Here is a 27887-nt window from a genome sequence, read left to right on the forward strand (position 1 = left end):
TGCTTGCTAGCACACATATATATCCCTGCCCCTGGATATTTCCATTACATGCATCTGAGGAAGTGGGTATTCACCCACGAAAGCTCATGCTCCAAAACGTCTGTTAGTCTATAAGGTGCCACAGGATTCTTTGCTGCTTTTACAGATCCAGACTAACACGGCTACCCTCTGATACTTGATTATAAGCCAAGTTTACTATAAGCTTATATACCCATGACAGAATTTTCAATTAGATAAAAACAACACATTTTGCCCTGGGAATACCTAAGGAGGAGTGCATGACAAACATATAGAGCTAAGGTGCTAGAAGGAGTTTATCTTAATGATTCAATATAGGAAACTTTTCAAAAAAATTCTCCGTTATTTTCTAACTATTCCCCCTTGCAAAACACAATTGGTCACTATTTCCAATTCGAGATTAAAATAACAAAATCATTCAGTTTTTACAATGCAAACATTTTCTTCTAAGGGATTTTTCTTCTCTCTTTCTTTCCAATTCTGTTCATCCCTACAGTTATGGCTTCCAGTGCAGCAGTCATACACCAACACAACATGCTGCTTTGATTTAGCACAAATGCTTAATTTTTTTCCTGCCCAAATTTAAAGAGTGATCCTCCACTTCATGAAATACTGAGAACCTCTTTATTGTTCATTTTTAGTATCATACCCATTAACTGAAAACAGTTTTGCAGACTAACTCCAATATTTTGAAGCTACTGAGATACAGTCTTGAACAGCAGCTCTACAAACAGGATTTAAGAAAAACTAAAAGACTTAGAGATACTTAACATTAGATGCTTGCCCTTATCCTTGAAACAGCATCTTCACTGAGTTTAAAACTGTTTCAAACCTGAGTCCAAGGTTATTTGATTTGGTAATAAAGAACTAAAGGGGGATATAAGTTAGCTACAGTTTTTGCTTAGAACCATCTCAACAAATTTAATTAAATGGCTGTAAAAAGATATTCCGTTAAACATTTATAAAAATTCACAGGATGAATGAAACTGATAGCCAACGCTGAACGTTTTACAAACTGAACCAATAACTAGTTGGTTTTTTTGGGTGGGGGTGAGGTGGGAGGGGGAGCAGGAAAGATTTAGCTGAATAGAAAGAAGACACACAAAACACACTGAAGTATTCTCACCACAATGGAGATGTTTTCACTTCGCACAGCAATAACACACATGAAAACTCCCAGTATGAAACACAATTCAGTCATGTTATTCACTTGATTTTTTTTAATGCAAAAATGTTTTATCCTTTTGTTTTGCACTTGACAGAGTATGATGTGAATACAAGAATACTAGATCAGGGGTCCTAGAAGAGACTATGAACAGGTCAACTGTATATACATTTTCAATATGGATCTTTCAGACTTCCAGCTTGTCTGATCAAAGAGATGGTAGCAAACAGAGTAACTCTTCTTCAGTAATAATGGAAGGGAGGGTAGGTGAAGTCAGCTATTTATAGTTCAGTAAGACAAACAACTTTATTCCAGCTTTTGGACCCCTGATTTATTGCCTCTCCTCACAGGAGGGTGAAACACTGACAGCAGTTACAGAAACTTTTGGCATATGACATATTAACACAGGATTGATCCTGCATTGCCACCGCCCATCTTGCATCTTTTTCCCTTTGCCTCTCTTCTCCAAGTGTCCTGTGTCACCTGTTCTGTTCCCAAGCTCTGAGTAAACCCACAGCTACGACAAACACTCAAGTTTTTGTGTGTGTCTGTTTTAAATATAATGCTCCTCAGTTAAAGCCATATGACTGAGGTAAAACTGTGTATGATTTGTGCTAGGAAACAACACTATCCAATTGATAGTGAATACTCCTCCAACTCCAATGGTCCTGCAGAAATTAATTAAAAGAAAGAAAAAAAAAAAGGACATTTTTCCTCCTCAAGATAAAGTTAAATTGATCTATTTGGATGTAGGTTGTCAGAACTGGTACCACTTCTTATCTTTGTACTTCATCATCATCTAAAAATAAACAAAAAAGTAACGATATAAATACAATTAACATTTCCAGACAGTGCCTGTCAATGTTCCTTCCCCACTCTGAACTTTAGGGTACAGATGTGGGGACCTGCATGGACACTTCTAAGCTTAATTCCCAGCCTAGATTTGGTATCGCTGCCACCACCCCCAAGCACTACTTTTCTTCCTTGGGTAGCCTTGAGAGACTTCACCAATTTCCTGGTGAACACAGATCCAAACCCCTTGGATCTTAAAACAAGGAGAAATTAACCATCCCCCCGCTCCTTTCTCCCACCAACTCCTGGTGGATCCAGATCCAACCCCCTTGGATCTAAAAAACAAGGAAAAAATCAATCAAGTATTAAGAAAAAGGCTTTTAATTAAAGAAAAGAAAGGTAAAAGAAAACCCTCTGGGAGAGATTAGCATACCAGCTACTCTCACAGACAACAGATTCAAAACACCGAGGAAGTTCCCCTGGGCAAAAATCTTAATACACACAAGAATACCCAAATTTGATAATTCCCTTAATGGTACCAAGACAAGTTACAAAGAAAATAAACATAAACCTATTTATCCCTTTCTAAAACTTACTACTCTGATAAGAGGCTGGTTCCTTGATCTTTTTCACTCTGGCTGAAACTGACTACACAAAGGAAAACATCCCTCCTTCCTTTTGAAGCATCTTGTTCCCCCATTGGTTCCTCTGGTCAGGTGTCAGTTAGACTAGGTGAATTTCTTAATCTTTTACAGGTGAAAGAGGCATTAATCCTTAACTATCTGTTTATGACATGCCCCTCCAAATCTCTGACAGTGTTGAACCACACTGGCGGTGATTTCTTCCTAAAACTTTAGAATAAACAGATTAATAAAACACATGCACCTTTACCTGTACTACGAATTATGTAAAACTACAAGATCTTTTACATTTTACGGACAATTTAACCAGTCAACTCTGGGAAACTTTCACGGGAGAGTGCATCAGCTACTTTGTTAGAAGGTCCTGAAATGTGTTGAATTTCACAATCAAAATCTTGGAGAGCTAAACTCCATTGAAGAAGTTTTTTGTTGTTTCCGTTGGCAGTATGTAGCCACTTTAGTGCAACATGGTCAGTTTGTAGCTGGAAATGCCGTCCCCAAACGTATGGGCGTAGCTTTTCCAGGGCATACACAATGGCGTAGCATTCCTTTTCACTGACTGACCAGTGACTTTCCCTCTCAGACAGTTTCTTGCTGAGAAACACGACAGGAGGGAATTCTTGATCCAGTCCTTCCTGCATTAAAACTGCTCCTACACCACGCTCAGATGCATCTGTGGTTACTAGGAATGGTTTGTCAAAGTCTGGGGCCCTTAGCACAGGGTCAGACATGAGTGTCGCCTTAAGCTGGTTAAAGGCCTTGGTTTGAAAAAATTTATAATCGTTCATGTGTTCCTTAGGCATTTCAGCCACCACCTCTGCTAAGGGTCCACTGAGCTGTGGCCTCAGCTCTGTCATGTACTGGTCTGTAGAGATGCTGTACCCAAGGCAGGCCCTTTCAAAATTTTCTGAGAAGGTCTCAGTATCATCACCTGCCTTGTAGGTGGGGAATTTTCTGGGATGGAAAGCAGTACCTGGCGAAGGGTTGTTAGGGTTGGCTGGTACATCCTGCTTAAGCCTTGCTAATTCCAGTTCATGCTTTCTCTCTCTTTCCCTCGCCTCCATCTCTTTTTCTCTCGCCTCCATAGCTCTTTTGTGGGCAGCCTCAGCCCTGGCCATCTGTCTGTCATGTTCCTTTTGGCTCTCCTCAGCCTGGAGTTTAGCTAATTCTAGCTGCTGTTGGATGGTCTTTTTTCCTTTGCCTGACATTTTCCCCTGCTCTGCCTAAGCTATCTTGGTTTGCGAGGTTAAAAAAAAAAATTCCACAGCTTTAAACTGGACTTCTCAGAATGAGAAAGAGACCAGAAAAACTGGTTTGTAACTTGTCTTTTGCGAACTGTTAATTGCCCTCCAGCTAAGCTCAGCTGGAAATCCTTTCTAACAAAACCTTGTTAGAAAAACCTTTATCTGTTTGCCTTCAGGGTCTCTCTCCTTCACTGCTTCCCCAGCATCTCAAAGGAGGAAAAAAAATCTGGCTTTTGGTTCCTAAAAAATCCCTCACCGCTGCTCACCATGTCAAGGTTCCTTCCCCACTCTGAACTTTAGGGTACAGATGTGGGGACCTGCATGGACACTTCTAAGCTTAATTACCAGCTTAGATTTGGTATCGCTGCCACCACCCCCAAGCACTACTTTTCTTCCCTGGGTAGCCTTGAGAGACTTCACCAGTTTCCTGGTGAACACAGATCCAAACCCCTTGGATCTTAAAACAAGGAGAAATTAACCATCCCCCCGCTCCTTTCTCCCACCAACTCCTGGTGGATCCAGATCCAACCCCCTTGGATCTAAAAAACAAGGAAAAAATCAATCAAGTATTAAGAAAAAGGCTTTTAATTAAAGAAAAGAAAGGTAAAAGAAAACCCTCTGGGAGAGATTAGCATACCAGCTACTCTCACAGACAACAGATTCAAAACACCGAGGAAGTTCCCCTGGGCAAAAATCTTAATACACACAAGAATACCCAAATTTGATAATTCCCTTAACGGTACCAAGACAAGTTACAAAGAAAATAAACATAAACCTATTTATCCCTTTCTAAAACGTACTACTCTGATAAGAGGGTGGTTCCTTGATCTTTTTCACTCCGGCTGAAACTGACTACACAAAGGAAAACATCCCTCCTTCCTTTTGAAACATCTTGTTCCCCCATTGGTTCCTCTGGTCAGGTGTCAGCTAGGCTAGGTGAATTTCTTAACCCTTTACAGGTAAAAGAGGCATTAACCCTTAACTATCTGTTTATGACAGTGCCACAGACATGCAGAAATACAATCACATAAAAGACAGTCAGTTCTTTATTTTTCATTATCTCACAAAGCTTTTTAACGTGATGAATTTCTCCAACAGTAATATCAGCAGATTCCATGACAAATCTGCTAAGGGTGAATATGCTGCTGCCTTTCTGGCTCCTGATTGTGAGGGTGACAGCTCAAAGAACTCACCTCATGAGCATGTTTAGAGAAAGACTCAGCACTACTTAGCACAGCAGCCGTTCTTTCATCCAGTTCTCCTAGTTTTTGCCCTCTTTCATCTAGTGCAATCCTGGCTCTTGCTAGTTCACCAGATACTCCAGATGCTGATCCTTTAACACCTTCAATACCACCAGGCCCTGGGATATGCTGAGCAAGACTTCTTGATGCCTTTCCAGATGCTGATTCTCCAACTATATATATTCAAGGAACAAGATACCCAAAACAGAAAAATAAAGCTTTCAATAAACCGATTAACTTTTCAGTGGTAACATTAGACACTGTTTAACTCCAACTTCAAAGCAGAAAAAATTAGGAATTTAACTCCAAATGATCATCCACTTATTCGTTCTGTTTGCCTAAAACAACAAAAAAATACTGCTGTTTAAAAAATTCTATTAACCTCACTTCATATGCTACTGTAAAATTACTACTTTTTTCATTAGCCAAAAGAGAGGCCAAATTATTTTTCACTTAGGACACCATATAACTAATGGCAGACCTGATTATTTGATATTTGTGAGGTCAGTTAATCAGAGAAAAATAATTTTTATAGTAATCTGTTTAAGTCTTAGCTTAAGAAAACAAAATAGTGTCAGATATCAAAAAGAAAAAAATTACTCGTAATTTCTGGAGCATTATTTTTTTAATTTCCGTTTCAATTTATTCTTACTGCGATCAGAATATGCACATTTCTGGTTGAACGGGTTGTTGCAATATCTTGAGATTTTCTGGTCAGATTTTATATTTCCATACTGAATGGTCCTCATTCCATTTAACCATATAGAATTATATTACTGAGTGCTTATCAAAAGAATGGCATCAATGAATTGTTTCATTTAGATTGCAAGTGGAACATGTAGTAAGGCCTATAGTTAAAAACTACTATTCTGGAGACATTTTCAGATACTTCTATAACTTTGTCAAATTTTTACGTTTCATTCAGAAATTTGAGCCAAGACAGGTTTGCTGTTTTTGAGAAAAGCAGAGTGAAAACACAGATGTTTGCAGTTATTAAAAAACACCACACATTTGTGGACATTTTTATAGATAGGTCTAGAGCAGAGCTGGGCAAACTATGGCCCATGGGCCACATCCAGTGGGATCTCTCCTGGTCGGTCCCTGAGCTCCTTCCCCCAGTCCCTCCCCTGCTGCTGCTGCTCCTCCCCCCCAGCCTGCCCTGTCACTAGCACAATCCTCTAGGCGGCGGAGCAACGAGCTCCTGGGGCAGTGCAGCTGCAGAGCCCGGCCTGTCCTTGTACTCCGTGCCGCACGGCGCGTGGCTGTAGCAAGTTGAGTGGTGAGACAGAGATATGTAATGAATGGAGCACAAAGAACTCCTGCCTCATTCGCTGTAGTAGAAGTTAGATGGTGTGAATGAATAAAGAAGAGATGGTCCTGATCTCAGCCTCATTCATAAATTATAAAGCCAGAAGGAAGCACTTTGATCATCTAGTCTGATGTCCTGTACAACAGTGGTTCTCAACAAGGGGTCTGGGGCCCCTGGGTGGCTGCAAGCAGGTTTCGGGCTGGCTGCCAAGCATGGCCGGCATTAGACTCGCTAAGCCCAGGGTAGAAAGCCTAAGCCCTACTGCACGGGACCACAGCCTGGGGCCCCGAGCCCCACCACGCAGGGCTGAAGCCAAAGCCTGAACAACTTAGCTTTCCAGTGCTCTGTGTGGGACCCTGGGAAATTGCCCTGCTTGCTAACCCCTAATGCCGCCCTGCCTTTCATATGCAGAAAAACAGTTGGGCCATGTAGTTTTTATAGCATGTGCAGGGGGTATGGCTCAGAAAGAAAAAAGGTGTACAGCACAGTCCATAGGACTTCTTGAATTAGTTACTGTTTGAAATACAGCAGATCTTTTAGAGAAAGGACAGTTATCTGTTCCGTAACTGGCGTTCTTTGAGTGCTTGCTCATATCTATTCTGCAGTAGGTGTGCGTGCGCGCCATGTGCACCGATGCCGGAAGTTTTCCCTTAGCAGTACCCATAGAGGGATCGCTGCTGCAACCCCTGGAGTGGCACCTCTATAGCACACTATAAGGGGAGCCATGTGCTCCCCCTACTCTCAGTTCCTTCTTGCTGGATCAACTCTGACAGAGGGGAAGGAGGGCAGGATGTGGAATAGACATGAGCAACACATCTTGAAGAACGCCAGTTACGGAACAGGTAGCTGTCCTTTCTTCTTCGAGTGATTGCTCATGTGTATTCCATAGTAGGTGATTGCAAGCTATGTCCGATGGAGTTCTCAGATCCCAACTGAAGCACAGCCCTACCGAAACCAGCGTCATCCCTGGCATGGGAGACGATCATATAGTGCAATGTGAACATGTGTACTGAGAAACCAGTAGCGACTCTACAAATGTCCTGGATAGGGACATGGGCCACAAAGGCGGCCAATGAGGCCTGAGCCCTTGTCGAGTGAGCCCTTATGACAGGTGGTGTGGGAACCCCTGCTAGGTCATAGCATGTGTGGATGCACAATGTAATCCACCGGGAAAGCCTCTTGGTGGAGATCAGTTGACCTTTCATGCGCTCGGCCGAAGCCAGTGCTCTGTGCACATTGAGCATATGGAGGCAACGTTCCTCATTAGAGGCATGAGGTTTGGGGCAGAGGATAGGCAGGAAGATGTCCTGGCCCATGTGAAAAGTGGAGACCATCTTAGGGAGGAATGCCGGGTGTGGGTGGAGCTGAACCTTGTCCTTGTGAAAGACTATGTAAGGGGGGGGGGGGTTGCAGGTCAGGGCCCTGAGCTCCGAGAGTTGCCGGGCTGACGTGATGGCCATGAGGAAGGTGGCCATGAAAGGTGGGACCATGAGCTTGTGGCCAGCGGTTCGAACGGGGGCCCCATGAGGCAGGACAACACCAATTTAGATCCCACTGAGGGACAGGGGCTCTAGCATAAGGAAAGGACTGGTCTAGCCCTTTGAGGAAATACCCGGTCATGGAATGGGAGAAAACCGAGCAGCCCTAGACTGGCAGATGGAACGCTGAAATAGCCGCCAGGTGCACTCTGACAGAGGAAGGGGCCAGGCCTTGAGTTCTAAGGTGAAAGAGGTACTCGAGGATAAGTTGGAGCGGGCGGACATTGGGGAAGTACCCTGCTTGACCGCCCACCGGGAGAACCTGGTAGGCTCAGCGTGTGGATGGCTTTCTACTGATGAGAAGTACATGGCTGACCCCTTCCGAACACCTTCTCTCCTCCACATCTAGCCATTGATCAGCCACACTGTCAAATGGAGGGTGGCCAGATTGGGGTGGAGGAGGCAGCCCTGGGAGAGTAGGTCTGGGCGGAGCGGCAATGGCCGCGGAGGGGCCACGAGCAAGCCCAGGAGGGCCCCGTACCACTGTTGCTGGGACCAAGCTGGGGTGATCAGGAAGACGCATGCCTTGTCCATTTTCACTTTCTCCAGGACCTTGCCAATGAGGGGAAATGGGGGAAAGGCATAGAGGAGTTGACCCGACCATGACAGGAGAAAGGTATCTGAGACCCTGTTCCTCCCCACCCCCCTCTGGAACAGAACTGGTGGCAATGGCGGTTCTGTTGGATCACAAACAGGTCTCCTTGGGGAGTGCCCCAGGCTCGGAAGAGCTGGTGAATGACTTCCGGACTGGAGCAACCACTCATGTTGGGAGGAGAAAACCCTGCTCAAGCAATCAGCCTGTGTGTTGCTGATACCTGGCAGGTGGAAAGCCTTCAGGGAGATGTTGTGGGCTATACATAACTCCCATAGGCTGAGGGCTTCCAGGCAGAGGACCTCCACTTTGCCTGTTGATGTAAAACATCGCGGCGATGTTGTCTTTGAGTACTCTGACCACCTTGCTGCGCAGCTGGGAGCTGAACGCCACACAGGCTAAGCATATCGCCCTGAGTTCCCTGACATTTATGTGAAGGGACAGCTCCATGGCTGACCACATCCTTTGGGTCTGTGAGTTCCCTATGTGGGCCCTCCTGCCCAGGTCTGACGCATCGGACACTAGGTCTAGTGATGGGGTCAGGTCCTGGAAGGGAACTCCCCGGAGCATATTGGCTGGGCAGGACCGCCATTGTAGCATGGCGATCACCTGTGCCGGTACCGAGGGGACCTTGTCTAGTTTGTCCCGGGCTAGGGAGAACTGAGGCCAACCAGAGTTGGAGGGGCCTCATCTGAAGCCTGGCGTGGCGCACCACGTACATGCGTGCCACCATGTGGTCCAGGAGCTGCAGGCATGCCCTGGCCGTGGTGACAGAGAACTCTGTGACCGAGCCTATGAGCCCTTTAAAGGTTTGGAACCTGTCCAAGGGAAGGGAGGCTGTGGCCTTGGAGGCATCCAGGAGAGCACCTATGAATTCTATAAAAAGCAACAAAGAGTCCTTTGGCACCTTCTAGACTAACAGAAGTATTGGAGCATAAGCTTTTGTGGGTGAATACCCACTTCATCAGACGCAATACTTATGTTAGTCTATAACAGTGGTTGGCAACCTTTCAGAAGGGGTGTGCCAAGTCTTCATTTATTCACTCTATTTTAAGGTTTCGCGTGCCAGTAATACATTTTAACCGTTTTAGAAGGTCTCTTTCTATAAGTCTATAATACATAACTAAATTATTTTTGTATGTGAAGTAAATAAGGTTTTAAAAATGTTTAAAATTCATTTAAAATTAAATTACAATGCAGAGCCCCCCGGACCAGTGGCCAGGACCCAGGCAGTGTGAGTGCCACTGAAAATCAGCTCACGTGCCGAAGGTGGCACGTGTGCCATAGGTTGCCTATCCCTGGTCTATAAGGTGCCACAGGACTCTGTTGCTTTTTACAGATTCAGACTAACATGGCTACCCCTCTGATACTACGAATTCTATGCGCTGCACTGGAACCAGTGTCGACTTGGCCTCATTCGCTAAGAGGCTTAGGTTGGCACACATAGCTAAGAGCAGGTCCACGTGGTTTTGTACCTAGGACCACGAGTTGCCCTTGAGCAGCCAGTTGTCGAGGTAGGGGAATAGCTGTACCCCTTGGCGTCTGAGGTGGGCCGCCACTACTGCCATACACTTTGTGAATACCCTGGGCATGATGGACAAGCCAAACGAAAGGACCGTAAATTGGAGGAAGTGTCTGTGCCTCTTGAATATATGAATATGGAAGTAAGCGTCCTGAAGATCCAGGGCTGCATACCTATCGCCAGGGTCCAGAGTGGGTATGATACATGCCAGAGAGACCATGTGGAACCAGCATTTTGTCATGAACCGATTGAGGTCTCGCAGGTCCAGGATGGGCCTGAGCCCCCCTTTCGCCTTGGGGATCAGGAAGTAATGGGAGTAAATCTCTTTCCAATTCCCACAGAACCTTCTCCACAGCTCCAAAGCTGAGAAGCAGATCCACTTCCTGTTGTAGCAGGGATAAATATGATGGATCCCCCTTGCCATTGGAGGGGGGTGAGAGGGAGGGCAGGGTGAGACAAATTGTAGCGTGTAACCCTGGGAAATGGTGTTGAGGGCCCCTTGGTCCGATGTTATTTGGGACCATCCCGTAAGGGACGCACACAAGCGGTTGCTGAAGGTAAACTTTATTGGTAGGAGGGTCCTCTTGGGGGTCACCGGAGTACCCTTCTGCAACCAACCAATCAAAACTGCCTCTTGCCCTGCTGCTTGCCCCTGGAGGGCCCAGGCTGTGGGGCAGAGTGAGACTGCCTCTGAGGTCGCCTCTCTTGGGTCTTGGACCTCTTGTAGGCAGGCTCGTATTTTGGCTGCGTGCAGGGACGGAGGCCTGTGTCTTAGGTTTTTCTTTGGGTGGGATGTAGAGCCGAAGGGTTTGAAGGGTGGTACGTGAGTCCTTCATGCCATGGAGTCTCACGTCTGTTTGTTCTGCAAACAGGTCCTTGCCGTCAAAGGGAAGATCCTGCATCACAGACTGCGCCTCCGCGGAGAGCCCAGACAGCAGTAGCCATGATGCCCTGCGCATGGGCACAGCCGAGGCCATGGACCAAGCAGCCATGTCAGCTGCATCTGATGCCACCTGCAGAGCAGCCTTGGTGGCAGCGGCAGCACTCTCCTTCACCAGTGCCTTAAAATCCTTCCTTTCGCGTTCCAGGAGGGAGGGCTCGAATTTTGGCAGTGACCCCCACAAGTTAAACTCATAATGACTGAGGAGGTCCTGGTGGTTGGCCACCCGGAGCTGGAAGCTGGCAGACGAATAAAACTTCCTGCCAAATGAGTCCAGTTTTTTAGAGTCTTTATTTTTGAGTGTGAGTCCTGGTTAACCCTGTCTTTCCCTATGATTTACGGACTCTCCATCACTAGGAAGTTGGGGGCCTGGTGGATATGAAGGTATTCATGCCCTTACTTCATATTTGCACTCTGCCTTTTTCAATATCAGCGCAAGGGAGGCCAGCATTTGCCCAAGGGCATTGGATATGTCAGCCACCCCTTCATGCAGTGGGAGGGCCACTCTGCCTGGTACCGAGGACGAGAGCACATTAAACAGCGAGTCTGAGGGTCCCTCCATCTCCTCGGCTTGGAGCTGGAGACTGGATGCTACTCGCTTTAGTAGCTCCTGATGAGCCCTGAAGTCCTCCTGCAGTGCAGAGGGGGTTGGGGCTGCAATTTTGTCATCCGGTGCGGAGGAGGGGGCCAGTATGGGGCTCTGCACATCTGCCGGTGACACGGAATCCACCCCTTGGTTGGACTCCTCATGCAGTGCTGAGGATCCATGACCCGTTGATCTATCCCTCGGAGGTCTGGATAATGCAGCTCAAGGAGCCTCCACTGCCCTGCTATTGACCGAGGGCCTGGCTGGGTGTGTACAGGGGAAGTCAGGGGGTCCACTGGCACCACTGGCCTTGCCACGGGGGCCCTTGCCATTGACTCTGGTGCGGTACCGGCAGCACCAGCTGGCTGGGTTGGCCTGGCTGAGTTGTAGGGTGCTGCGTGGAGGTCGGGGTTACCAACGACCTATCAGTGCTGTGGGAGCAGTATGAGAGGTGGTACTGAGAGCGATATCTGCCATGGGACCGGGACTCTGACGTCGAGGAACGGTGCCGCTTTGAGCTGTTACTCCTCGATATGCTTCGACACGTAGATCCGCAACGACGGTGAGCTGGTGATCCCTGCCGGGGGCTGTGGGCATGGTGCCTTGAGGCGAGAGCTGGGGCGTGACCGGCGACGGCACCCGTGTTGGGAGCGGCTTCAGTAGCTCCACTGAGAATGGAAGCATCTACAGCGTCTGCACCTGTCCCGCCGATACTCTGTACTCGGCATGAACGGTGCCTGGAACTCTGCTCTGACGGCACCCGACCAGACAACCTGTTGGGCGACGAAAGCGGAGGGTGGAGGCTGTGTCCTGACAGGACACTGAGCGGGCCCAAGAGCGATCCCCTGACTGGAATCTGCGTCGGATCGGTGTCAACTGATGAGAGCCCAGCGGTGGCTTGCCTCTAGATTGGGGTCCTGGTGCCGGCGGTGCCCCTGGCACCTGGAGAGTCATAATGTCTTTGGCCACCTGCAGGGCCTCCAGCGTCGAAGGCATGCGGACGTCCGGAGAGGCCTGAGTTGATGTAACTGGGCTGCTCTGCTCAACCTGAGTTGGCCTTTTGGAGTGACTGGGAGAGGGGCGGGGAGAGACTGGACTAGGACTGCCCGACACGGGTCTAGCCTCATCCTTTACTTTCTCTCAATGCCTCAGAGGATGGGGTCTTTCTCTGCTTCTTGAACGGGGAGTGGTGCCGGCCCCCGGAAGGTGCTGGGAGATTGATGCACACTAAAGACAAAGTGCCCGGTGCCGATTCCGCTCAGTGCACTGGGGTTGGGGCTAGTGCTGACTCCATGAGAAGGGCCCAAAGTCTAATGTGCCTCTCTTTTTTAGTTATGGGTTTAAAGGACCTGCAGATTTTACAGCGGTCACTGATGTGAGATTCGCCCATGCAGTGGAGACAGTCAGCATGCAGGTCACTTCTAGGCACTGAACGCCTGCAAGACTCGCACGATTTAAACCTTCGGGCCCGGGGCATGCCCCGGCCTGAACACCGAGTAACTAACTAAGCTGAAAACTTTACTGAACTAACACACACACACAGGTACTCCTAACAACGAAACGAGTTCTGGGACGAGCTGCAGCAAAGCTGGAGCAAGTAGTTCCAATACACCATTGCTGGCAGCAAGAAGGAACTGAGGGTGGGGGGAGCACGCAGCTCCCCTTATAGAACGCTATAGAGGCGCCACTCCAGGCGTCGCAGCAGCGCTCCCCCTACGGGTACTCCTTGGGAAAAACTGCCAACACCGGTGCACATGGCGCACACGCACACCTACTGTGGAATACGCATGAGCAAGCACTCGAAGAAGAAACATCCAATCTCGATTTTAAAATTTCCAGTGATGGAGAATTACCAAGACGCTTGGTCAATTGTTTCAATGGATATTGTCCTCACTGTTAAAAAAGTTATGCCTTATTTCTACCTGAATTTGTATAGTTTCAATTTCAAGCCATTGGATATTGTTACATTTTTGACTGCTAGACTGAACAGCTCATTTTCAAATTTCTGTTCCCCATGAAGATACTTACAGAATGTCATCAGTTCTAAACCTTTAATCTTTCTTGTGGTTCTTCTCTGAATTCTAATAACCAAATTCTGAAATCTAATAATCAGCATCCTTGAATTACAGACATTAAAACTAGGCACAATATTCCAGTAGTGATTGCATTAGTGCCAAAACAGAGATGTGACTATATCATTTCCTACTCCTACTCAAATGTTCCCCTGTTTATATAGCTAAGGATCACATTAGCCCTTGTGGTCAGCAATGCATCGGGAACTCATGTTCAGCTGATTCTCCACTAGTATCCCAAGATTGTTGGTTTTTTTCCCCACCACTGCTTCCCAGGATAAAGTTGCCTATTTTGTAAGTATGGTCTACATTCTTTGTTTTTAGATATATAACTTTACATTTGGCCATATTAAAATGTGATCCAGATCTTTCTGTATTACTGACCTGTCCGCTTCATTATTTACTACTTCCCTCCCATATTTGAGTCATCAGTACAGTGGATGGATGGTGCTCAGTGAATCAGGTATGAGGTCACATATGAATGGCGATGATGAACACAATTAAGTATCATCTGTTTTATTTATTACACCATCCAACCCCTGCATAAATGAGGCAGAAGATTCAGTGAAAAGCAATATGTCATCTTGGACTTAAGGATTTCATTATATTGCATATAAATAAGAGAGTTATGTTTGCACAGGAAATCTTATTTCTTAGTTTCCGAGTGCTTCTCTTTGCAACATTAATCTTCTTTTAATGTACAATTTGTATAGAATATTTAAATACATTCTGCATGGTTCACAACTTTCCTCATGTGGAAATATTCTTCAGAATAAAAAATATGAACTTACAGAGTTCTTCTCTGTCAAGTGACTGCGCACCACCTCCAAACAGGCCTTTAAAGAAACCCCTATTTGGGGCTTCTGGTGTTTCTACTGGAGTGAAGAGCTCACCCAACATTTCCTTTGTAATGAAAAAAAAAATTATTGCTACAAAACTCTTATAAAAAACACATTACTGTAGTCCATTTTCACTTTAACCATCTACCTTTAGGGTTTGCAATTTAATAATGCAACATATTCACACTAGGACAGAACTTTTCAGCAGATACTCAGAACAATTATCTTCTATGTTTGGCACTATGCCTGAACAGAAGTAAAAAACAGATCAGGAAACTCTTCAAAGTCATCTGCTAACTAATAGTTTGAGCTTGTAATACAGGAGTACTTGAAAAGTAATATTTGAGAATAGCCATGTCTTCCCCCAACTGAAAATTGGGCAACACTAACTCTTTTCCTGCTGAAACTACATTTACCACGTTCTGTTTATGTCCAAACTTACGTGCAGTTCATGTTATTCTGCCTAATTTTTAAATATTGGATATTTCAAGACATCAAGTCATTTTCATAGCTTCTGATACACAAGTCTGGCTATCTAATATTTCATTGTGGCACCATGTCTTCATTATATAACGAGCTGCCTTTACGATTTTTTTCTGACTTCTAATATGCAAAATATACAAATTCAAGAACATGTAAATCAGGTCCAATTAAAACAAACACTCAGCTTCTTTTCTTTTCACTTACAGCTGTGGCTGAAAAGCTGTCTTAGTTCTGGAATTTTTAAAATGAGATAACATTAGGATGGACAGCAATTGGATATTCATGGATTCACTTTTTGGAATTCTAGAATGAAATCCTGGCCTCACTAAAGTGAATGGGAGTTTTGTCATTGACTTCAATAAGGCCAAGATTTTACCCCTACTGTGTTACTTGAAAACTCCTACAAAATGTTATCCTTTCAGGGACATTTTTCTCATTTGGCTCTGTTTCACCCAGAGGCTCATGAGCATGGAAAAGAACTGACCCAACAGCATGGGAGCAACAGTTCTCATGAACTTAACTCTAAATAGATACGTATATAATAGTATAAGAAGATGTACAGTGCACACATTCCTGATGGATGTCAGAGGATAGATTTCTTCTGGTTTCTATCCCAGAATTTCTGTTTCTACATTGATATTAAAATTTGCACTTAGTGGCATAAAGGTATATGAAAACACCCATACCTTTGATTGAAGTTCTGAGATGCTGGGTCCTCCCTAGATCCCCACTCTTGGGTCCCATCCCTTTTGTGGGAAGTAGACATAATGGTGCAATTTTCAGGAACACTTGGTGCTCCTTAACTATTCTACCGTTGAAATTAGCATTAATTTCAATAGGAGCAGAGTCAGGACAATGCTGACTGCTTTTGAAAATCTCACCCAAAATGCTTACATGATATTCACAAGGCAGCCAACACAAACACTGAAGCGTACACAGTATACAACACATCCTGGTATTTAATGGTCAGTTCCATTTTTATCTAAATTATCCTTATGAAAGTTATAAGCCCAGGACAGATAACTAAGTGGACTAAGAATCAGGCTTGAATGCTTACATGTTTCCAGCTATGCACTGATGTTGAAGATCCCACAGTACTTTTCCAAAAAAGGATAATGCCCTAATCCTGCAACATGTTGCTTGTTCCATGTGCATCTTCCACAGTTCCAACACTGCGGGAATTCTTCCCTATCCAGAACTGGCGCTTGTGGAGTCCCTTTATGCTGCTCTGGGCCTTTTATTTGTTATATGGGACCAAAAAAGAGATGAGAATCTCATGCTCCATCTCTGAAATTTCTGCAACGTAATGCGTCAATCAAAATGCCTTGAGTTTGTGCTCCCTGCCTCTGGCAGCATGTATCTTTGATTACTATCATTTTGACTGGAGGAATTTTGAAGTCCTTAACTGCAAGAATTATCAAGGAAGTTTCACATGGAACATGACTGACAAAAAAAGGAAAAGACTGCCCCATGGACGTACAAGGGATGTTTCACACCACCATTTGGGAGAAAGGGAACTGAAGCATGAGAGATCATGATGTGTTATGCACTGTAAAGCCCTGCAGTGCACCATAACTTCTTTACAACGGGTTTTAATCTACCATGGGATTATCAAGAATTAAGATCTGGCTCCTGTAGAGGATACCTACTTATGAAGAAACAACAGCATTAACAGTATAATCTTTACCTGTAGGTTTTCACAAGTTTCTTGACTGTATGTGATTCTCTGAATTTCTGTAGGTGAGACAAGGTACAACGCCTGTCCGTTGTTCGTGAAGCAGAATGTTCTGGCTATCCGCATGTTGGTAAGCGGCAAGTAATATACATCCAACAATGGTCTTAAACTTGGCAAACTTGCGAAGAGAATTAAAAGATCATTTAAGTTTTACCTTATTATTATTGTTGTTCAGTTTCTCAATTTCTATTTACAAACTGTATTACACTCTTCTTCTCCTTTTTAATCATGTTACTAATAGTACTGCAGTAGACTGGTAAGTATAATTCAGTGGGGGCATGAAACCTCAGTGATAACAAACAACATGTAGTGAACCAGGAAGCTCCTTGATTTTAGACCTAACCCCCTCCTGCCCCCTGGTAGTACAAAAGTTTATTGCCTAAAATTTAAAGTAGCATTGAACAATTAACTTCTAGCACAAAATTTTACTGCCCTTCCATATGAATACAGACACACACACACTTTTAAACCTACACTATAAATTCAAGATAGGTCGCTTTTGGAAGAATTAAAGTTTCACTAGAAGAGACTATTTCATTGTGTAATTTTTTTTTTAAGAGCATCTATTCTATTCATAGGGAAATGGGCATGGAAAGTACTCTCAAAAAGAAAGATTTCTACCGTCTTGGTGTGAACTAGTCTCCCCTTTTCCCTAATCTGGTTGCATTTCAAGAGGAAACAAAGCTTACCTACCTTGTACTTTTTATTTATTTATTTATTTATTAAATATATAACCTTGCAGGATTCTCACTTCTTGGCCTCACTAGAACAAGTCAGGCTGAATTCTCCAAAGGCAGCAATAATGGGCTAGATCATAAATCATGCCCCGTACTGGTGATCACATACAATCTCTGGGCTGTAAACATCATCCCATGAACTTTTCAATCAGCTTTTTATGTTATTGGGAAGCATTGCTTTCCTGCAACCCCACCCCCTGAAATAAGTTAGCCAATCATAATAAAATGACCAAAAAGATTAACTACTCAACACAAACAAAGATAGGCCACCATCTTAAAGTTCCCTTAGAAACTTGGGCGAGAGAGCAAAAAGTCATGCAATAGGTTATCTTCAGAGTTGAAGAATTACATGCCAAGTAGTTTCCTTCTACTCTAAAGATACCAGCTGGTAGGATTCTAATTCCTGGAGATCAAAAAAAATGTAAAGGCAAAAATGAAACTATAACTAGCAGTAAAGAAGAAAAAGGGTAATAGTAACAACATGTACAAGAAGGTTTTTTCTTCATATAAGATCTCTCTTCAAAACATCAAGCTTATCAAGCCTGATAGCTTGTTGAAAACAAAATTTCAAAAGCATAGCCAACTAAACGGACATCTCTTAAGAAACATATCAAGGAGGTGGAGAGTTTGGGCTGCCCTGCTTCAGAAATAGGTTCTGCAGGAGAGAGACCAGAACAGGATTCCTCTGTAGGGGCTGAATTAAAACAGTATTGCTTTGTAAATACGTGGTGCAGGGTTGAAGTGGCTGGCCTGCATGCATCTGAAACAGAAATAAGTGAAGACAGAGAGGAAGTTGCTTTAAGGTTAATTAAGCCAGTATGTTTTTCCAGCTTCAAGCTAGGTCAATCACAGATATCTTAGTGATAGATATCAAACAAAGCAATACATTGGGTGGACTTTGTGTGAGGTATTCAGCCTCCTCCATTAGAATGGAAGGAACTTTTAACATTATAGACCTAGAGAAGGGCTTTGCCAGGGCATGTGAATATGAGAAAAATGTTGTCCTGCCAATATGCTCAGTAAGGTGGAGCTCCATCACTACTTTGAAGGTGACTCTGCAGCACCAACTTATCCTCGTAAAGCTTGGTCTAGGAGGATCAGTTACTAGAGTCTGAAGTTCATGCACTCTGCAAGCTCAAGTCTCTGCCACAAGGAAACAGTGTTTTAAAAGGAACAACGTAATTTGTCAGGACAATATTAACGTTTCATGACACAGGAGGCATTTTAATTGGAAAGGGTGGTAAAATGTGTCAAGCCCTGGGCCCCTGCATGAACCTGATGATGAGGGGCTGTGGAAGCACTGATCTACCTTTGACCAATGAGCAGTAAGTCAAAGCAGCTACCCAACGAATTTAGATGGAGCTAGACTTTAGATTAGACTCACACAGGTGAAGAAGGTTGTTCAAGCAGTTTCTGCACTACACTGTGAATAGGTTGCATTTGGAAATGTATTTCCTGGTCTGCTACCAGGTCACTGAGGCCGGAATATCATACTGTGTCATACTAATGGGATGTGAAAGGCCATGTGTTGTATGCTTCAAGGTCCACTGCAGCTGCCTCACAAGGCCAAACATTTGTAGCATCATCCAAGATGCGACTTGCTGGCTCTTGCATATCCTTTCCGCCAGACCAGCGGTCCCAGATCCTGCCAATCTATTTTAAATATTTCAAGTTAAATGACATATTTATGATCACTTTCTTTGACATTTTAATTAGCCATCATTTTGGATGAATTTGTTAATTTAGAAATAGTTATACTTGTGACTGGGAGAAGACTGGATGATAAAATGAATAGAATAAACTTCTCCTTAGTAATTCTCTTCTTGCAAAATGACCAGCACTCTTGTTTTCAAAGCATGTAGGACTAGTGATATTTTTTTCTTATGGTTCTGTAGGCTAGGAGTTAAGGATTTTTGACAGTATATCTACCTTAATCTTATATTAAGAAGTCCTTGAAGAAGCATCTGCCTCACAGTATAGAGTCCTAGAAGGAGTTACGAGAACTGTTTGGCTGTATGTTATAATTATAGACAGGGCTGGTTGCCTGACACTTCCCATTATAAAACACTATTTTCAGTTGCTTGTATTAGTGGTTCTTAACTTTTCCAGACTACTGTACCCCTTTCAGGAGACAAGTTTCACCTCACTTAAAAACTACCTGCTTACAAAAAAATCAGGCATAAAAATAGAAAAAGTGCCACAGCACTTTTTAAAATGAATTCATTGGAATATAAATATCGTGCTTACATTTCAGTGTCATACTTGAGGTGATTTTTCGTTTGTGAGCCTTGTCTGAAGCCCAAGTGCCAAGTGGTGGGGCTGAAGCACGTAACTTAGCTTCAAGAGGCCAAAATGGGTCAACAGTTTCTGAGAATGAAGCTAAGGGAAAATGTATTCTTTTCCCATAGTCTGGCAGCCATCTCTGAGTATGTCTATACTGGAGCTGGACGTGTAATTTCCAGCGTGGGCAGACATACCCGTGCAAGTTCTGATGGAGCTAGTGCTAAAAACAGTAGTGGAGCCAGGCTGCACAGTCAGCAGGATGGGTTAGCTACTTCAAGTATGTACCAAGGGTCTTGGACGGGATTGTACTCAGGGCAGCTAACCCATCCTGTTGCCTGTGCAGTTGTGCATACACTGTTAATTTTAGTATGCTAGCTCAATTGGAACTAGCATGGGTATGTCTAGCTGAGATGGAAATTACACCTCCAGATCCACTGTAGATGTACCCTTTGAGACACTCTAGTGCCTAGCACAGAGTTTAGAACAATGGGCCCCACTCTTCATTGGCCTTTATGTACTCCTGTAATAAACATTTTAATAATTATTAAAAATCTACCCCAAATCAGCCAACTTTAAAAATTTGCGTCACATGCTTAGCAGAGACTTGCTAGACCTTTGCACTAAGATCTATGAAGATTTTATCTGCACTGAGCAGGACTTTCCCCACAACTCTATCCTGAGCTGCTGGTGGCTGGGTCATACACTGGATCAGGGCACCAGAATTGAAAGCAGGGAGCCTGTCTCTCTTGTGCGCTCAGTGCTCCTCCTCCAGGGCTCAGGCAGATGGATGAAGTTTCCTGATTTGAATGCTGAGGAGGGCAAGGGCCAGATCCGGGGGAGGGTAAACGTGGTCAGTAGATTGGGACAAGGAGCCTAGGGGAGAGGAAGAGTAGAACTGTAGGATAGTGGGAGTAAGGAAACTGGGATTGGGAGAAGAAACTGGGGCTGTCTAGGCAAGAAGACTGGGAGTTGAGGTATGAGAACTGGGGCTGGGAGTCCTTGAGGAAAAAAAGAAAGGGATTGGGAGTGACATAACGCATACATACACAGGGGAGTCAATTAAAGCAACAAGAGCAACCTTAATTCTGGCATTTCCTAACTTGAGTTGACTTTGCAACCTTAATGATGTTCTTTTGGCATTTTTTTCTTTTCTGTGCAATACTTTAGACAGATAAATAGTCCATGTTTCATGTTGTGCAGCAGGTCAGACTAGACTATCATAATGGTCCCTTCTGACCTGAAAGTCTATGATTCTATGCCTCTGTGACAAGCACTGCTGGGAAGAAAGTAATTCCTGAGAATATTAAAGCAAAAAAATAAATAAAATAAAATCAATCAATACATAAATGAACTGGGGGGGGGGGGGGGGGGGGGGGGGCGGGGGAGTAAAATAAACCAAAACAAGGGATAGGAATAAGGAAGAGCAGGTTTTGGCTTTCAATATGTAATGTTTTTACACAAGTTTTGTAACAAATCATAAAATCAGTAAAGTAAACTATGGATTTCAGATGTGAACACTTAAATAATACAAGTCTATATTTTACTTTAGAGGAGTTTAGCCTATGTTATTTGTTAGCAATTAATCTAAACTACAGCTTGAACCTAATTCATATAGGAATAAATTTCAAGTTCAGTATTATCCAGCTGCCAAACTACCCCCACTCCCAAGACGTTACTATTCCTACAGGTTTATCATCATCATTGAATATATATTTTTTGTTTTTTTTTCTGTGGATTGAGGAAACAGTGCATTGGGGGACAGCGCAGGAGGTGTCAGGGAATTATAATTTATCTCTTTTTAATGTTTAAATCATGATTAAATAGATCTTACCTAAAAGTCATAATATGTCCATTGGCACAGAAACATGCAAGGCAGCTACTACTACTCAATGCCACTATATCTCCACGAAGAACAAAAGAAGTCTCTGTTATGTTTTGTTTATGAATACAGTTCTGTGATGGCAGTGAGATAACTTTTGCTTGCTTTTCAGAACAGATTACTGCATATTGGTTTTCACTGATTTCCTGAGAAGAGGAGGAGGGGGACACTGAGACAGGCCGCCGTTTTTTCAATTTGTCCTTTTCATCTTTGTCTTCAGAAACATTGTGTTCTCTCCATGGTTCATATGCTGGTGGAACTATAGATCCTGTGGTGTCCAGAAACGCCATTCTCAGGATTGCCCCTTTTAGCCTCAAAATGGTTCCTAGGATATAGAATTTGACATGATATCTAAAATAATTCTCCTGAATTGTCTTCCAAACTACATACTAATTGTCTTTGAAAAAAATTTTAAACATAAAAGAGATCCTTCCAAACAAAACCTTCAGATTTGCCTTCTGTCTCTTCCACAGTAAAACTCAAATTGGCCAAAATGTTAGTTTAAAAAAAACCACAAAAACATTTAAACTTGTGCTTAAGACCATCCCTATTCAGGAAAGCATTTAAGCATGGACTTAAGTTTAAAGTGTGTGGATATGTCCCATTGACTACAATGGAAATTAAGCATATACTTGAAATTAAGCACTTTGACCTTCCTAAACAGGGATGTTTTCCTGAATCAGAGAGACTGACAAGAAAGTGCTAAGAAACAGCTGAGGAGGACCAAGCTGGAACCCATGTGTTTTAAACTTACATGTTAAAAACAAACAGCTTTCACTCTTTTCCTCACAGGCATTAATGCTTTCCTAAACACAGCATCAATAAATTCTACTGTGTGTTTAATACCATCTATGATGAACACTATTAACTGTCAGGAGTGTCAACCTGTGTTTCCCTCTTTGAATTAGACATGTTTAGGTATAAGTGAGCAGGCTCTCTTGCATCTTCCCTCGTTGGCTTTGTACTAGTGATAAGGGGATTACAAAACAAGGTCTGTTTAGCAGGGAAGAGGATTTTCACTCACCATTGTTATTAACTGAATTGCTGTCTCCTGCATGTGGTAAAACAGACATCCTTGTGCTGTGCTGCTTCTTTTGTCTAAGGTCATTTTTATTTACATATAGCTAGATAAATTTTGATTTGCCATCTACAGAGGAAAGCTTATTTAGGTCAAAATTCTCCTCTTTGATCCACACTGCAGATCTAGTGACTGATGTATTCAATCTACAGCCTGGTCTATATTACAAAATTTTACTTTGTCTGAATATGGTTGCCAACAATCATGTTAGCTGACCAGCAGATGAATGCAGTGTAGCAGTCAACATGGGCCAGCCACAATCAGCATTGCACATGATAAACAATATTTACCCTAACATGCTTGTTGGCAGAAGTCCTCAGGCACATCTGTGCGTAACTACCATTAAATCAACTGGATTTCTGTAGAGAAAGGACTATGTAAACTTGAAATGGTATGATAGCAGATGGTGTTATAGGATAAGTGTTGCCTGTGTACCTATATGATGGGGTACGTTGTCGGACAAAGACCAAAAGAACATATGCCAGGGGGTGCCCAGAGAGACAGAAGTTCGGACTCCTGGACAGAAGTTCCAACCGGACTGCTCCTTCAGAACTTTGGGGCTCTGAATTTGAAGCGTGGTAAGTTTGCTCATGATGGGGGAAGAGAGCAAGATTACAGAGGCGGTCAGGGAGCAAGACTGATCAGGAAGGGGAGCACTGCTGGGCTCTTATAAAATTAGGTATTCCTTCTGGGAGTAAGTAGTATAATGGTTACTGAAAGCTATTGTTATGTTATGTTTACTCAGATTAAATATAAAAATTTTGTTTTTTCCAACCTGTAAATCGAAGGCATAATCAAATCAGGATTTTTTTGAAGAGATCTAGAGGGCCCTTGAAATAGAGGTAAGAAAAGCAGTCAGGCCAGATATTCAGAGGCAAGTGTTCTGAGAGGATGCCGAGACAGACAAAAGGGCTATACTAGTGACCCTAAGACACTGGTGTTGAACAAGGTGTGTGCCCAGGAAGGAGCAGGCCATGATAGTTTCTATGCATTGGGGAAAGGCAGAATATTAGAGCTGAAATCTGCCACATGGGTCTGAGAGAAGAATGTTGTCCCTAGCACATAGTACCAGCCAGTCCAATCTATGTAGTCATAATCAACTTTTATTCTTTTTTGTAGTGGAAAAATCTAATATGAACTTCATGAGAGCTAGGTGAATAAAAAGATTATGGCATCTAACAATATTCTTCTCTTGCTATCTCCATCTAGTTATACTGTTAACACTGTGTGCGTTGCAGTAAGGCTGCTCAAATGTCATTCTTTCTACACAAACAGTAGTCCATTTACCTGATATTCCTATACCACATTGTAAACCTGCAGTTCAGACTTAACCTGATTAGCAATTTTGCAAATCAATTATCTCTAAAGCACAAGTGACATAGCAACTTTCTAGAATACCAAAACACTACACTGTCCTGACCTAAACAGTGAGCATTGTATATTTATTTATGGAATTACAGACGCTCCCCGGGTTATGCAAGACCCGATTTACGCTAATTCGCACTTATGGAAAAAGTTCCATAAGCCAGAAATAGGATTTTTGAGTTGTGGAAATTTTTGTATAATGTATGGGTATACGGTTCCGACTTATGCAAATCTGAGGTACACAAGGCTTTCTGGAACAGAACGATCATGGAAATTGGGGGGCTTCTGTATTACATAATTGAGAAAAAACAAAATCACATTAAAAATCCCTCAAAAATAATAATGCAGAATACCAGCTATGTTATGCAGCAAATCTTCTGTCTTGTACATACCACTGGGAGAAACAATTACTGGCTGAATTAGTCTTTGTTCTCCTCCTGGGGGTAGGTTCAGTACAATGACTAGCACTGTACCCAGAGTAGTCCCGACCCATAAACACGGAGAAAGTGACGTATCTGCTTTCCGTGTGAAAGTCTCACAGAAATGAAGAGCAGAAATTGCTTCTCGGGATTCCTTATCGATGCTAGTTACACTGGAACTCCGGGATCGACTGAAGGAGTTGTCTCTGACATCTGAAACAAGTTTACATTAATTAAAAAGCATTGCAAAATACAGCATAAAGTTTCAAAATAAACTATAGTTAGGATTTTTTAGCATATTTTGTAAAGATATTTCTTTAAAAATCAAGCATGTAGTAACTTTCACTTCACAGATTACTTCCTTTTGCTAAATATTTCCCTAATTACATTTCCTCTCCTGCCCACTGACCCCATTTTCCATGCTGTATTCTAATTGCAACAATCTCTTCAACTGCAGAGTACACCACTATATAATTGTTCCAGATGGTCATTGCGTGTGTTCATCTTTTGTGTGGGACAAAAGACAGCAGTCATTTATCAAACAGTAGAAGCCTTTTATTATCTTACTAAGCGACAAACGTCTCAGTTTAAGCTTGTAAAGGGACCCACATACCATGGCGATAAAATAGCTTGTCTTGTTCTCCGACTTTAGGAGATTGATGGAAGGAAGGCTCATTGTCTATTCACATAAGCCTGAACTTCTGGCATAGGTCACTTAAAAAACCTAAGGTTCTTTGGTGGTGATGTTCAAAAACAAAGAAATTGGGTAGCTGAAGAGTCTTCTGGAGTGCTACAGAAAGTGACATTGATAAGCTTTTCTGGCAGTCATTCCTTGACTAAAAGAAGGTTGAGCACAAAGTAGCTCCATGAAGGGGAATTCAAATCATAAGCACAAAGTAATTTTGTTTTAATTTAATTCAAATTTACTGTGCAACTCCTTAAAAATAGGATGATATAATGGAAATGCTACCAACATCTGCGTCTGCATGTTATCAGCTGCACACATTGTGAATACCAGAGGGTCAACATTTTTGGAGATTCTCTTTTGTACTCAAGCATCAATGTGATTTTTAAATTCCTGACAAGTTATTCTCTTTCAGCTTGCATCTCCTAATGCTTTTACTAAAAGGCAAACCAAGTTTATCACTAAAAATATGGTGTAATTTACACTGTGCCTTTGTTTAGGCCTAGATTATGCTGGTTTCAAGACCCCACTGGTGCATAGATACAATTGGCAACTCTATGCACAAGCAGGATTGAGGTTTAACCAACAGAATTTGCTTATATTATTCATAAAGGCCTTACTGCACAACATAATGTGCCATTTCATTAATGGGCGACATTTTCTCTCAGTGGGGAAAACAATCTCCTAGGTAACTGGGCTTTTTTTTGAAAAGTTACTACTTTCTGCATTATAGTAAGAAAATATGGTACAGAGTCATATAGCCAGTGATCATAGCACCCTCTTCAAAAAGATGCTTCTTTAGATTTTAATATTTACTGGGGAAGAAAACAAATCCAAGGGTTTTCCTATTTAAATACCCTTAACACCCAAATTAATAATGTGTAGACATGATTAGCTACAGATTAATTTTTTCTGTCTTTAACAAGAATCTTTGAAAATCAGGAAAATTAGCTTAAAAGCCATCAGAAATTTTTTTTTAAAACAGAAGTGCCTTCATTATACTGTCTCCAAGTGAGCTGCATATTGAAGATAAAATCGAATTGACCCATTACGAAGCATAAGAGAAGCTAACCAAAATTCTAGTAACTCACAAACTGGGGGTTGCAAATAACTTCTTGAATTCTGTCCCTTTGACTTTTGATTTGCATATACCTTTCTTGTGTGCATTATATAAGAATTCTCCAGTTTCTTTTTCTGAGCAAAATAGGATTGTTGTGACAGATATAAAATTAAACCTATATTTGTGGATTTAACATTCAAGTAAGATGTAACAATGTGCTGAAAAAATATGCTTATTTTAAGATATTTAATTATGCAATGGAACGATCATTTGTGTTTCTAAACTTTAATATGCAAGCTGTACAACTAGAATGTTTACTGTGAAATTACTGTACTATGTCTCAAGACACAAAATTCTAAAACAACATTTTCTTATAACCATTATACATCAACTTAGCTCTACACATTAGCTTTAAACATGTTTGTAGCCTGGTTGTAATCAACTACAAGTGTAACTGTTCGCAGAATGGGATCTTAATTAAAATCTCCTGTGAGGTCTGTAAAACTTCCTTTTCCATTTTTCCCCATGTTACGGGGTTCCAAACAGACAAGACATTTTTTCTGGTAATATTCCTCTTGTAATATTCCTGACATCACAAGGTAACGGACATAAGAATTACAGCAGCCTCAAAAAATTCAGATAAAAATTTCACAACTATGCACAAATCTGTTTGTTGACATTAGGATGACAACGACTGAGATTTACATGTCCATTTAAACACAAATTTAGGATTCTTACTTTATGGAAATTTACTTTTCCTATAAAACACAGTTGCAATATGGGTCAACCTTTATTTTTGAACTTACCTAAATCAGGCTTTAGCTCAGTTGGCAAACTTAACTTTCTGGACATCTTTGCTGAAAAATAAAATATATCTTTAAAAGAAATATGATAGTGCTGGCCTTTTTATTAACAAATTGCCGTTTTCCAAATGTTTAATACATCCCAATTTATGACATGCAATTTCAGTACTAAGCAATTAATCCAAATTCTGTATGATTGAAACCTTGTGTTAAGTAATGTTTCCACTAGAGTTGAACCTGACTCAAAATCCCATTAATTTCTGGGGAGAAGAAAACTGAAATTCAGACTCACATTTTTAAGCTTATGCCATTCTTAAGATCTTGCCTGAAACTTGACAAAACCCATGGATTTTTTTTGCATTTTTGGCTTTGTTCAAACCCCAAGGAAAACTTAAAAGTAGTCCTAAAGAAATGCCCTCTTAGTTCTTTAAAATTACTTCAGTTGTTAAGATGCTCTTCTAACCAGGGCCGGCTCTGGCCTTTTTGCCGCCCCAGGCGAAAAAATAAAAGAAAAAAAGACGCGGCCACCGGAGCAGCAAAGGAGGAGGGGGGACAAAACAAAAAAACAGCACGGCTGGAGTGGCAAAGTGGGAGGTGGGAGACAACGGCGCAGCCGGCAAAGCAGGGGAAAAAACAAAACAAAAAATCCTACAGAGCGGCCAGAGCAAAGGTGCAGTGGGACTCCCTGTGCTGCAGAGTGCGCACCCAGTCTAGTGGAGGGGAGGAGGAGGGAGCGGGGGGAGAGAGAGAAGGGGGCGGCCAGCACTTCGGCAGGGTGCTCACCACGTGGCCCCTCCCGCCAGGCAGGAAGGGTTCCATGCCGCTCTGGTCGGTGAGGAGGGAAGGACACAGGCTGCCCTG

At 42.8% G+C, this 27887-nt stretch overlaps 1 protein-coding gene across 4 annotated transcripts in view; it reads right to left on the bottom strand.

Moving 5' to 3' along the window:
• Positions 1-1215: 1215 nt before the first annotated feature.
• The window catches only part of STXBP5 (syntaxin binding protein 5), a 178846-nt gene continuing 152174 nt past the window's right edge, over positions 1216-27887 (bottom strand). For all 4 annotated transcript variants that reach the window (XM_050949484.1, XM_050949486.1, XM_050949485.1 and 1 more), the window contains 7 exons: positions 27030-27080; positions 24452-24691; positions 21569-21941; positions 16670-16835; positions 14452-14563; positions 5054-5274; positions 1216-1982 (listed from right to left, as the gene is read on the bottom strand). In XM_050949484.1, the coding sequence (XP_050805441.1) occupies positions 1941-1982; positions 5054-5274; positions 14452-14563; positions 16670-16835; positions 21569-21941; positions 24452-24691; positions 27030-27080 (1205 nt within the window). In that variant the 3' untranslated portion in view covers positions 1216-1940. The remainder of the gene's footprint in view (positions 1983-5053; positions 5275-14451; positions 14564-16669; positions 16836-21568; positions 21942-24451; positions 24692-27029; positions 27081-27887) is intronic.

This window comes from Gopherus flavomarginatus, chromosome 4 (assembly GCF_025201925.1).
Source record: "Gopherus flavomarginatus isolate rGopFla2 chromosome 4, rGopFla2.mat.asm, whole genome shotgun sequence".
NCBI classification, from domain to species: Eukaryota; Metazoa; Chordata; order Testudines; family Testudinidae; genus Gopherus; species Gopherus flavomarginatus.